This window comes from Eleginops maclovinus, chromosome 3 (genome assembly GCF_036324505.1).
Source record: "Eleginops maclovinus isolate JMC-PN-2008 ecotype Puerto Natales chromosome 3, JC_Emac_rtc_rv5, whole genome shotgun sequence".
NCBI classification, from domain to species: Eukaryota; Metazoa; Chordata; class Actinopteri; order Perciformes; family Eleginopidae; genus Eleginops; species Eleginops maclovinus.
The window spans coordinates 22,045,005-22,058,058 of record NC_086351.1 but is presented as its reverse complement, the minus strand read 5'-3'; the positions used below and the strand labels follow the sequence as shown (position 1 = coordinate 22,058,058).

The window sequence follows — 13,054 nt, the reverse complement described above, 5'->3', positions numbered from 1 at the left end:
TGCTGGAGGTAGAGCCCGGGCCTGTACTACGAAGCTGGTTTTCTGGCTTACCGGGGTAACTTCGAGAGTAACTTGGTCACGTGCAGCGTATGTTGCTGGTTAACCCATACTACGAAAGTTGGATATGTTAAAACCGAGGTATGCTGCCATGGCAATATACGTAGGATCCCAAAACTGGTCTTCCCAGTTTTAGTTCTTGGTTAACCCTAGGTTTCCGATTAACCACACCCTATTTAGACACCACTCCTCCACCGACATGTCCCCTAAAGACAATGCCAGCATACCTGGACGATCCGTACGATATAGGCGCGCAGATTGTGAGCTGCTCTCTTCGGAGGGCGAGGGTATTTAGAGACCGCCAGAATCCGCTGGCGTACCCGGACGATGTTCTCCATGAAAGATATAGATTCTCAGCTGAGGGAATTCGTTACCTATGCCAGCTGCTCGAGGCGGACGTCTCTAATGTAACCCGCCGAAGTCAGGCCCTCACAATCGAGCAAATGTTATGTCTTTCATTGCGCTATTTCGCCAGCGGACAATATATGTATTCCATCGGTGATGCTGAAAACCTGAGTAAGAACACTGTATGCCGGGTGATACGGAAGGTGGTACTTGCTCTCACTAAACTGGTGGATGCATTTGTTGTATTCCCTGGCCATTTGCCTGCACGTCAGATAAAAGAAGGGTTCTATGCAATCGCTGGTAATATGCCACTAATCTAAAAATAGGTAATTTGCACATTTCATAATTGTGACTGGCAACTGATTTGACTAACAAAATATCTAGGTTTCCCAAGAGTAATTGGAGCCATTGATTGTATGCACATTCCTATCAGTGCACCCCTGGGAGAGCATGAGCGGGATTTTGTGAATAGAAAGTCCAAACACACCATCAATGTCCAGGTAATACACAAGACTAACAGATTAACAGTAGGCGTACATTGTACAGTCCACGATTCATTGGAATAGGTAATGTCAACCTGTGAATTCCTGTTGTCATGTAGAATGATTTCCTGTCCTCTGCATGGGGTGGTGTCATTTACATGCGCAACAGCATGCCTCACCTGTTATGTTCCTTACCTGTGCACATATTCTTAGATGACATGCGATCACCACTATATGATCACAAGCCTGGATGCAAGGTGGCCAGGGTCAGTCCATGACTCCCGTATATTCAGAGAATCATCACTGTCTGACAGATTCCACCAAGGTAAAAGTCCTATATCGATTTACCTGAAGTAATATGCTTTAATAGTGAACATGAAATCAGTGTGACAGTTGTTTAATTTTTCCTCCATTTCATCTAAGGGCAATTTGATGGAATCCTGCTGGGGGACCGTGGCTACGCATGCATGAAGTTCCTCATCACACCATTTCCTGATCCACAAACAAGGCAACAGAGATCATTTAATCATGCACACAGTGTCACTAGGGCCAGGATCGAAATGACATTTGGCATATTGAAGGCCCGATTCGCCTGCCTGAAGGTCCTTCGGGTCAAGCCAGACAGGGCCTGCCAAACCATAGCAGCATGTGTGGTTCTTCAGAATGTCGCCACAATAAGGAAGGAAAGAGTGCCCCCTCATGATCCTCCCCCACCCCCTGATATTACTGATCCAATCACCCTGGATCATCCAACAGGCCGTGCTGTCAGGGATGCCATTACCAACCAGTTTTTCCAATGAATTGTACACACCACAAATTAAATGCACAAAAATAAAGACATGTCACACCAATCTCTGATATTATTCATTTATTAGATGACTCTCTTTCCTGCAAGAAGAAAACGAAAAGCCAGATCAATGACACACATATAGGGTGTGGGTAGCCTATATATTAATGGAGTGATAAGACAATACCTTCTTCTCATGTTCCAGCTTTTCAATTTCTAATTCCAGCTTTCTGATCTCCAGCCTCTTCTTTGTGCGGTCTAGCTCCAGCACTTTCTTGTATAAACTGCGGACATTGTCCACTGTGGCCTACACAACCCCCACCCCATGTTGTACACATTAGCCTAGTATGCATTATATTCAGTAATTAAACAAGGAAGGAGAAACTGTACTTTGTCTGACTGTGAGGTCCCTGGGAGGGAGGCTTCAGGAGGGGAAAGCTCCTCCAAGTCCTCCTAACACACACACACACACACACATTGCATTAATGACACAGGTCACTTGATTCAGACAGTACTGACAAATGATGCTCACCCTCCTAGGACATTAATGTGGCATATAGTAGCAGTAAAGTGTTTTAACCTGCATGTGTGTGTCGGAGGGGGCTGTGAGGGTCTCGTCATCATCATCATCATCATCATCATCCTGAAAAGATTCAGAATTTTACGCTGCACCCATACTTTAGGGGTGACATAGCCTAATTTACATGTCATGGATGTTATCCATTTGAATTACCTGTGTCAGAGGATGAATGCATCCTGGTGGCTGCAGGGTTGTGATGTTTCCACCCTCGACTGCATGCAACAGAAGACACATGTTACTGATGATTCAGGGGAAGAAAGCCAAAATACTCTAACATGAAGAACGATGAATGCCATACATTACCTTGCACATAGAGGGTGGACATTTCAGCTGCCCCAGGGTTAGACTGTACCCCTGCCACCCCATCCATCATCACCCTGCCACTGTTGTTGGCTAGGGCCAACTCTTCAGCAAGAGTAAAGGAGTCTGGTGCCCTCCCTCCTCCTGTGCGCCTTATTTCTACCTTCTTCTTGTTGGCTGTTAAAGACAGACACATTTAGCTCTCTCTGACACACACACACACACACACACACACACACACACACACACACACACACACACACACACACACACACACACACACACACACACACACACACACACACACACACACACACACACACACACACACACACACACACACACACACACACACACACACACACACACACACACACACACACACACACACACACACACACACACACACACACACACACACACACACACACACACACACACACACACACACACACACACACACACACACACACACACACACACACACACACACACACACACACACACACACACACACACACCATTCTGAATGATGTTTTTGTACTTCATCTTCACCTGCTGCCAGGTCCGTTTGGCGCTGCTGGTACCTCTGGAAGTATTTAAGGGACATACACAGAATTAGTGAAGGGGACTAAACATTCAGTTGTCCTGCTTCATTTGTGGTTGCACATACGATACAGTAACGTTCCGACTGTTATTGTACATCGTCCTGACATACTGTATTCAGGTTGGGATTATTTTAACGGACATATAGAAGTAAAGAAATAGGCCTACTTACGAATTTACGCGGTCTGTAATTTGCTGCCAACACCCCAGTCGCGCCTTGTTTGCTGCCGCGGTGTTGGATTTAGCAGCCAGGGTCGGTTTATACTCTTCATAACTCCTCATTATGATCTCGCATTCCTCTTCTGTGAAATAGGGAGAGCCCGCCATGATCGAGAGTGTTTTTTTGCGCTGGTACCACCCCTTTTATGTGAACGCGCAGTAACTCTGGTTGAGTGAACACAGGTTCAGCTGATCAACTTCATAATCAGCGTCGTAGTACCGTTTAAGACCAATCAAGATGTCCAGGTTTAGTCAACCCCGGGTTACCGCGGAAACCCTGAGTTAGTTCTAAGTAGGTTGAACTCCGTTCGTAGTACAGGCATCTTTTCTGATTTAAAGGGGAACATCAACTAAAAGAAGGATTCCAATATGGAAATCGGAAAACAGATTGGAAAACAGAATATATAATAACTGTAAAGCGTGTGATGTCATCAGATACAAAGTAGATAGCTGCTTCATAGACAATTCATGGGAGGGGGATTTTGTGCATCCACAGAACGTTTGTTTTTTATCTTTATAAATGTACCTTTATTGTAGTGTTATCAGTTGTGAAACCGAAGTAGAGCTGTAGAAATATAAACGGTGTATGTATATTGAAAACTTAGTGCAAAAATGTGTACATAAGTGCAATATGAGTAAATGTCAATTTCTGTCACCAACAGTTTAAAGAGTTTTCCCAGCCATACAAAATATTTAGAAAACGGCACTAAGAACTTCAAATCGGATGTCATACGACAAAGATCACACATGAACATGTTGAACATACATAACAAAAAGAGTAAAATATAATATAATTATCTCACAGAATTATAAAAACTGCAACAGCAAGTGTAAAATACTAAAATGTAAAATGATAGTATCTGGCCCAAAAAGTTATTCTAGCAATAACACAACATGAATAAAATGTGCCTACAGAAAAACAGATCTTGGGCTCTGCACTCACACTCAGGTGTTTTCAGTTTACCTGATTATATGAGAGCAATCTCAACATACCAACACCAATCAAACACTTTCTGTGCACACCTGCTCTGTGATAATAGAGGTGTAATCAGGCAAATTGAAAACACCTGAGTGTGTGGACCATGTGAGTGAAGAGCCATTTAATAAATGAGTATTAACATAAGAAATAAAGGATTGCAAACACATGACCAAGACTAAAAAAAAGAAAGACACAGTAAATTACTAAAAATGACCGAATGTGATACATAAAATAGAACTTTATTCAGAAAGGAAATGTTTGTGCCAAAAAAGCTCTAGTGCCACTTACCATGTTACTCATTACAAGCAATGAATAAACTATAATAAAAAGTAATCCGCGTTACTTTGTTCCCAATGCTACATAGACAAAACACATTACAAATATGTTTATAAGCATGTGAGGAATTAAATAACTACAAATGCAGCTTTTTCCAGGTTAAGAAAGTAACATATATAGATACTGTAGATTCCAAAGTCATAACAAGGATCTCTCTGCTCCTGTGCTGAGATATCGCTACGTAAGTTATGAGAGAGTTCTCCTCTCAATCAATTTGTGATAATAACTAAACACATGCCGTTAATTAGGCATTTTCACCATGTCAACTTAAATGAGTGAAAACCTCAGTTGTTACATCAGGCCTTTAGTGGTTTAAATTGCTTTATTTACTTCGAGAACAATTGACATTGAAATTAAGGATTTGGGCACCTAGGGTAATTTGTTCTTGTCTGCTTGGCAATCCCCAACTTTGACTCTAATACAAAATGCCTCAATGGAAAGTACCTGATTGAACAACACTGAATTTGAAAAAAAAGAAAAAGAGATCACTTTCCATCAGCATGCATCATCTTTAAAAACCAAACCATCTCTAAACTCGAAACAACAGGAAGGGACATTAAGTGTGTGTGTGTGTGTGTGTGTGTGTGTGTGTGTGTGTGTGTGTGTGTGTGTGTGTGTGTGTGTGTGTGTGTGTGTGTGTGTGTGTGTGTGTGTGTGTGTGTGTGTGTGTGTGAGAGTGAGAGAGAGAGAGAGAGAGAGAGAGAGAGAGAGAGAGAGAGAGAGAGAGAGAGAGAGAGAGAGAGAGAGAGAGAGAGAGAGAGAGAGCAGAGAGATCATGTGATGAAGGAGTGAGCCTTGCTTGCTGGGTAGTGATGTGTGCACACACACGGTGAAGGCTGCAGTCATACACACACGCATACCCCTAACACGGTCTCCTGGCTGCTGCTGCTGGTACTGGAACCTGGAGGGGAGGGCAGCATTGATGCCTCGGCTTGGACCTGTTCTCCTTACCGGGCCTCCTGCGCTGAGAGAATGAGAGGATGGCCGATAAGCGGTGCGGGGACCACGGAGGGCTGACGGATGCTGCTGCGGCGGCTCACCGGGATGAGCAGCAGCATCACAACACGATGAATTCACCGGAGGAAGCGGGAGCGATCGAGGCTCTCTCTCTGGAGGAGATACTGAGGCTTTACGGCCAGCCCATCAACGAAGAGCAGGCATGGGCGGTGTGTTATCAGTGCTGTAGGACGCTGGCGAAGGAGCACCGGGGCAGGAGGAGCTCCTCCGCCGCCGCTGGAGCATCCTCCGCGACTCCAATGAGGATTTGCGGAGCGGGGGATGTAAGGATACAGAAAGACGGTTCTGTGAGGGTGGATCACCAGGGCTGTGAAGGTAAGATATTATATAAGACTGGGCGCGCGGATATAGGCCAGGCCATCACTTGCATTTCAAATAGAGGTGTTGTGATTGTGTAAAAGACCTAAACATCACAGGAGGACATGTGTAGGATATAATCCCCAATTGGAATATTCTAGAAAACCACAAAGCAATATTACAACAAATATGAAGGCCTACACTTACATTCATCCGCATGTGTGGAGGTTCTGTTTTTACCTGATCAATTGCTTTATTTGTATACCTCAATATCAATGTACAGCTTTACACATGACCTGCTCACATAAACAAAGAGACCCCTGCTGCTCCCACTGAAGGCACGTGTGTGCATCATGTGGTTCTATGTCTTGCTAAGGAGCCTCATACTGTTTGCCACCTCATATCAGATTAGGGTGTTCACTCCACTTAATCTGATTACAGCATGTGATTATAAATTGAAATATGCATGGGATCTAAAAGGGGGCCAATGCCTGTAATATATGTAAACAGAAAGCGATGCATTGTGTCTTTATGGTTTGATACAGCTGTTCCTAACTGTGTCTGTGGTGATTACAGCTATGTAGTTTATGAGATTCTATAAAAATGGAGGGTTATAGCCATGCTAAAGTTAGAGCCATCCTGAATGGATCCAAGAATGTGAAAGGAGACAAACAGCAGAGCCTGCCAAATGAAAAATCACTGCAATATTCTAGAAATATCCCTATGGGGGTTTACACTGTCCACGCAGAGCGTTTATACAGTGACTTTATAACACGTTAATGTAATATGTGTCTCCTAAGGGAGACATTTTTGATATGGTATTTGTCTAGCTTCCTACTACAGAGCTTTTTTAACAAGGTATTAAGCCGAAAACAAAACAGATGACACTTGCCATGTGGTGTCTTGCCACAGTGGATGGGTGTGTCACTGAATATGCTCATACAACACGTGTTACTTGTCAATCAAACAGAAGCCTGGCATGTTCAGTGTTTGCTGTGATCGAATTTTCTGAGTGTGGAGCAGCCGGACTAAATGCCTATCTATCCATCTTTGCCTCGTAATGGACTATACCTTAGGGCCAGAGGGATATGCTCTTCACTCACAACACACACACACACACACACACACACACACACACACACACACACACACACACACACACACACACACACACACACACACACACACACACACCGTTCTGAACACTGCCCAGTCAAAATTTTGGCCTTTGATTCAGTGAATGTACAACACACTTTGTCACACGCTCATCAACTTCTTTCAGCAATTCTGAGAGGCACAGCTGTGATGATGATGATGATGATGATGATGATGATGCTGCCTGTAGGTCTATATTCTCACAATGAATGGGCTATTTTTAGGAGCATGGAAGCAACCATTGGAGAGGGGGGGTCTAGGCATTTACTCCTTGTTTGCTCATGTAATGTCATCATGCAAAATGTGTTAAGAATGTATGCATAGCAAAGCATGGCATATGCAATGTTCATGGATGTTGTGTTTGTTTCTGTTATTATTGCTTCAGTAATTTCCTTCACATCATACACCATATGTATAAAATCTTTATTTTTGTATTTTTATATATAATGTTGTTTCATGAAGTATAGATAATCTGAGGCACATTACCCTATACAAACTGTGCTATGGACATGTATCTCATACTTTTATTTATGTATTTTAAACATATATCCATTCATTTTAGCTGACTATTTAGTTCTATCATACATTTCTTTTACCTATGTATTTCGGCTTGCTGGATGATCATACAGTTAAAATCGCACCACACCAGCTGCCTGAATATTTGGATACATTTCTTAGGAAAGCAGAATATTTTCCCTATAAGAGAAGATAAAATAAGATGAGATCGGATTAGAGAAGATCGGCTCAGATAAACCGTTGTTGATCCTCGAAGGGAAATTCAGGTGTTCAAGCTGCAACTGGAATAGGCAAAAAGATTTAAACAGAGGATAGCTGAGTTCACACAAGGATTAAGAAAAACACTTTCAATGATAGAATTAGGTGAAGCCATTTCCTGTAATTATAGGTCATGTTAATGGACTATGCCATGAGAAGCAGGGAATTATCAGTTAGCTTATCATCTCAAACAATCCATATCATACATCGTGAAAGGGGCCCTGTTAGGCTTTTGTGGGGTTACCCATTTCTATAGTGTGTTATGTAGGTCTGCAAAGGCTAAAATCCCAAAGTTCCCTCCACAGGGAGTGACTCTCCCACACTCCCCCCCCTCTGCCTGAAACACCTCCCTGGACTCCCTTGTTTACTTCTGTAACATGATGACATCAGTATGTCACCCTCCAGCTTCTATTGGTTAGCGCTCCAACACTTTGTATGTGATACAAAGGAAGTATGCGAAAAATAAAGAGCTTTTTGAACATTATAGAATGTAAACATGTCACAGTATAGGCACAAAATACAAATATGAACCTGCAAATTAGCATGATGGGGTGCCTTTAATATATTTTAAAGTCATTCCTACTTTTTTGACCTTCCTTTAAAAACAATTGTGAACCCTATGATAACTGCAAAAAACTTGTAAGTAATTATAGGAGTATTTTGCAAGTGTTTTGGTCACTTCAACTGCACAAATGTTGCAGTTTCCACGGTAATTTGCTCGTATAATTTCCACTTATCTGTGCTGGTCAGCATTGGCTCTCACTCTCCCTGATTCACAAACTCATTCATGTAAATTATTACATGAGTCTGTGGCAAAAGTTTTAAAGGATTTAGGAGGTTTGAATTTATCATCTACTAAATTGACTTCAAGTTAAATCCAGACAAGGTTAGCTTTAGCCCTTGCTGTCAATCAAAACCTCCCCCGACAGGATTCTTTATTCTACAATTTATCTGGGCCACCTGACACTTTGTATTATATCTGAAAGCAGGACACATTAAATAATATATTTTTTCATGCCTCACTAGATCTAACCTCATGGTATCCTCCCCAACTGTTAGAGAATTAAGGAGAACACAGATTCCTTTATCTACCCTATGTGTTTGCAGTACACACACACACACACACACACACACACACACACACACACACACACACACACACACACACACACACACACACACACACACACACACACACACACACACACACACACACACACACACACACACACTGTATAATGTCAGCCCTGTTGTGACGTTGAATTACTGTGTGTTACTATACAAAACAGCCATTTGTTAGGAGGGTCATCTGTTTGTTCATGATGTAACAGCTGTGCAGATGTAGCCTGGAGAAACATTTAAGTGGGTCTTCTTATTGAAAGGAAGTACTTTCAGGGAACACGGCTTCCTGGAAGGAGGTTTGTCATCAGAGATCACATGCTGCTAAAAAGTAATTAGAAATGACACAGATCTTTCATTAAAACTGGTCTAGTTTACGGATTGAGAGCAGGAGCGCAGATGAATTACGCTGGTTTTATTTAATGAGAAAGGGAATGTGTAATCACTGATAAGTTAGCTGCAAGCTACAAAGATTCTTAACCACAGAGCAAACTGTCAGAGAAAAAAAAATCGCCTTTTTAAAATTCCACCATCCTTTAAATACTTACTAGTAATATAAGTATTTATAAAATAATGCAGTTATCTCCTATACTACTTTAGCCAATTACATTCCTTGAACCAAAACCAACTGAATTGATCCTAATACCACCAGTCATTGTTTGTCCAAAAACTATTGACAGAATGCTTTTGCACTGGTTGAAATGCTCTTTTAACGTCATAACATAAACACTATATAGAATCAATCTCACATTCCCCATCATGCTTACTGGAAATATTCAGTGGCACACCAAATGTGTATTAATCCTCAGCTGAAAATAGTTCCTAACAAATGCTTAGTTATATTTCCGTTTTCAGTAAATTTGCTTAAAGCTAAATGGCCAAGCTGTTGAACAACCGACTCTTTGACTGAAAACAGTTCTTAAAGATTTCAGTTTTGAGTAGGAATGAATAGACTCGGGGCTTATGGACGGTTTATGATGCTCACTGTGTTAAGTGGAGTAACGGATTGTTAGCCTATAGTTTGTTCACGTTTCAGCATTATCACAGGTTCATGAAGATGATTATCATTCAAACACTGAAATATTTGACTTTAAAATGTTTACATAAATACCAAATAGAACAACATATAATATATCTTTCTTTTGTTGATTTTGGTCTTTCCATGGGATTTTTGGGGCAACTAAGAATATGTCCAGCCTTATTCATTAAAGCTGCACTATGCACTTAATATAAGCATTAGCTCTATGTTCTGTTTCTGATTAGTGTTAAAAAGAATGAAAACAAGTCTTTAGGGTACTGGTTGTTAAAGCCACATTTATGTTGATGAAGTTCTCACTTGATAGCAGAGATCCGCAATCTCCTGTCGCCTGAGATTTTCCATCAGTGACAAAAATGTCTGGCATCTGGAGTGATTAATCTCCATTGCTTAGATCCATTGGGTACGCAGCTGTAGAGAAAGTACAACATCAAAAGTAATGCACTGCCATTGATTTTTAATGGCCAAGATCATCCTCACATGTCAGTCATACATCTTTGCACTGTAATGGAACAGGCTTTCCATGTGTGTGTGATCTGCTGCTCATCCTAATGCTGCTTTCTTGTTTCCCTGCAGGTAAATACAGCCCATGCACAACAACAGAGGTGAGTCACTCCACTCTTCTCCTGCTGTATTTGTTGTGTTTCTGCATCACATGTTCACAGAGGTTTGATCCATTTGTATGCTGACATATTTGCTATGAATGCAAAGGGCACATTTACTCTGGAATAACCGACTGTGCTTTGGCAATGTTTACTTGATATTTTTTGTAACCCTGGTGCTTGGTGGTAAAAAGAGAAATATATATGTGAAGGATTGGTTTTGGTCACAAATTAGTTTGGGTGTAACGAGTTTCGAGACTTAGTTCGGAATGTTTTTGTTGATTACTTCCAAAACCTCCAGACTACCGGGAAGCACTCAATCCTTCAACAAGATACTGATGAAGGGAAATATATGGTTGTGCAGACAGAGAGATAATGGCAGTTCTTTACCACAATAACAGCATTTTCTCCATATTAAATACCTACCTTTCCCTATTGGTAACCAGTAACAGTAGAAGAGGTCGGACAGCCAACAACAGAAAGCATATTACAGTGGGTACAGTGCTGTGGCAGAAACTGTCTTAAGCTGTGTGGGTGTGATGTGTTAATCCTCATGCCTGAAATGCAGCTGCTGCGGGAACACTGCTGCTGGAATAATACCTTTAATAATGGAATAAGTGTAAATGCTTTTTTAAATAGGCAATTAGTTTAGCAGGGAGCTTTAGACTAAACATTGCATGGATAACAAATTTAGCAGCAAAACAAACACAAGGCAATCCAAGTTGTTGACGGAGAGTTAAACTTGCACCACCATCAACATTACTAAATAATTGTTTTGCCAGCATGTTGGAGCTCACAAACCAATGACGGAAGGATAATACTTTATATCAGTAGTTGCTTATTTTGGGTTTTGAGCTTATACATTTCTTGCCGAGAGTTAGGTGAGAAGACAAGCTAAAAAGTGAGGTACAAGGTTAGCTTAGCATAAAGACTGGAAACGAGGAAACTGCTAGCCAGACTCTTTCCAAAGTTAGTAACTCCTCTCAGACTGACTTATTCACATCATGTCTCATCTCTCGTACAGCATACAAGTCATATTTAAATTTCTGTTTGTATTCAGATAAAAAAAACAGATACACATTTGTTATATTCTTAACAATTTAATCCTCCATTATCTTTTACTGATGATACAAGGACCAAAATAAAATCAATTCTTATATACTGTCGAGACAGAAATGAAACAGACTGAGACTTTCTTCCCTTGATGCGGTCATAAAGTCATTATGTCCATAAAAGACCACCAAACGAAAACAATCACTGTCTGCTGTAAATCAAATGAAGTCTGAATATATTTTTTATCTTTTCCCCTCAACAGCTTTTTGCTTACCCCCCATTTTCTGAATTTGCTAGTTTTCCTCATCTTTGCTGAGTAAGAGTTTTGTGTGAAAGGGATTTAATGAGGGGGGCTGAATGAAGAAGGGGAAGTATGGTTAAACAATGCCTATTTGTGCATGCAAACATGTTCAGTAAAATGCAGTATAGTGTGTCCCCTACTGTGTATACAATGAGATGCATAGCATTGCTGTAAATAGTTTACAATGGCAGCTAGTGCCATTTTAAAATCACTATGACAAGACAAAGGAGAAATCTGTCAGTAGAGAAGCCCACTCCCCATTCCCTGGCATGTGTCCCAGCCTTCCTCTCCATGCTTGTGTTCACCCTGTCATTTCCTCCACCCGCCCCACAGCCCCCAGCTGGCATCTCAGATTGACTGGTAGGAAATGTCACCCTCCAAGGCCTCCTGTTTGATGGCAGCTCTGGGATCAGTTCAGCCCTAATTAAAGGGCTGTGTAAAATAGTCCCTCCTCCACACTCTTTCTAACTATACTATCATCAATCAACTGCTGGTAGTTGTTGTGCTAATAGCTTTTAGGTCTTACAGTGTGCAGAGTTTAGCTTCTCTGCTTTTGCGTTTTAGGAGTATTTTGCTGGATGTTTAAGATGGGTTATTTTAAAGGGGCCCTATTGTGCTTTGAGGTATTTCCGTTCCCTTTATTGTGTAACATTTTTTGTGCATGTAAATGGTCTGTAAAGGCTAAAACCCCAAAGTTCCCTCTAGAGGGAGTTTGTCTCCCACATACTACCCCCTTGCCTGAAACGCCTCCATTGGATTTCTTTGTTTACTTCCGTTAAAATAGTGACACCACTATGTGACAATTGCGATTCTATTGACTAGCACCCTAACACATTGTACGTGATACACCGAGGACAATCTCTAAGCGGTTGACCAATCACAAGCGAACCGGCCAGCTAACAAATCAAAGCAGACTGGGCTCTGGTTTCAGACGGAGGGTGAAAAGAGGTGCTGCAGCACAGGCAGTATGAGGAAAATAAAGAGCTTTTTGAACATTAAAGCATGGAGA

At 41.4% G+C, this 13,054-nt stretch overlaps 3 protein-coding genes across 5 annotated transcripts in view; 2 read left to right on the top strand and 1 right to left on the bottom strand.

Annotated features, from left to right (window-relative positions):
- The first annotated feature begins 41 nt into the window (after positions 1-41).
- Positions 42-1,735, top strand: LOC134861343 (putative nuclease HARBI1). Its single transcript, XM_063878471.1, has 4 exons — positions 42-702; positions 787-902; positions 1,098-1,209; positions 1,308-1,735. The coding sequence occupies exons 1-4, from the start codon at positions 273-275 to the stop codon at positions 1,682-1,684; spliced, it is 1,035 nt and encodes a 344-aa protein (XP_063734541.1). The 5' UTR covers positions 42-272; the 3' UTR covers positions 1,685-1,735.
- Positions 1,736-1,760: 25 nt separating this feature from the next.
- LOC134861344 (myb/SANT-like DNA-binding domain-containing protein 4) lies at positions 1,761-3,688 on the bottom strand. The gene is made up of 7 exons (XM_063878472.1): positions 3,330-3,688; positions 3,073-3,140; positions 2,555-2,728; positions 2,405-2,463; positions 2,252-2,314; positions 2,062-2,124; positions 1,761-1,978 (listed from the first exon to the last, which is right to left on the bottom strand). The coding sequence occupies exons 1-7, from the start codon at positions 3,482-3,484 to the stop codon at positions 1,829-1,831; spliced, it is 732 nt and encodes a 243-aa protein (XP_063734542.1). The 5' UTR covers positions 3,485-3,688; the 3' UTR covers positions 1,761-1,828.
- A 1,842-nt stretch (positions 3,689-5,530) lies between these two features.
- The window catches only part of spire1b (spire-type actin nucleation factor 1b), a 39,203-nt gene continuing 31,679 nt past the window's right edge, over positions 5,531-13,054 (top strand). For all 3 annotated transcript variants that reach the window (XM_063879103.1, XM_063879100.1, XM_063879102.1), the window contains exons 1-2: positions 5,531-6,023; positions 10,666-10,694. In XM_063879103.1, coding sequence (XP_063735173.1) covers positions 5,672-6,023; positions 10,666-10,694 — 381 coding nt within the window. In that variant the 5' untranslated portion in view covers positions 5,531-5,671. The remainder of the gene's footprint in view (positions 6,024-10,665; positions 10,695-13,054) is intronic.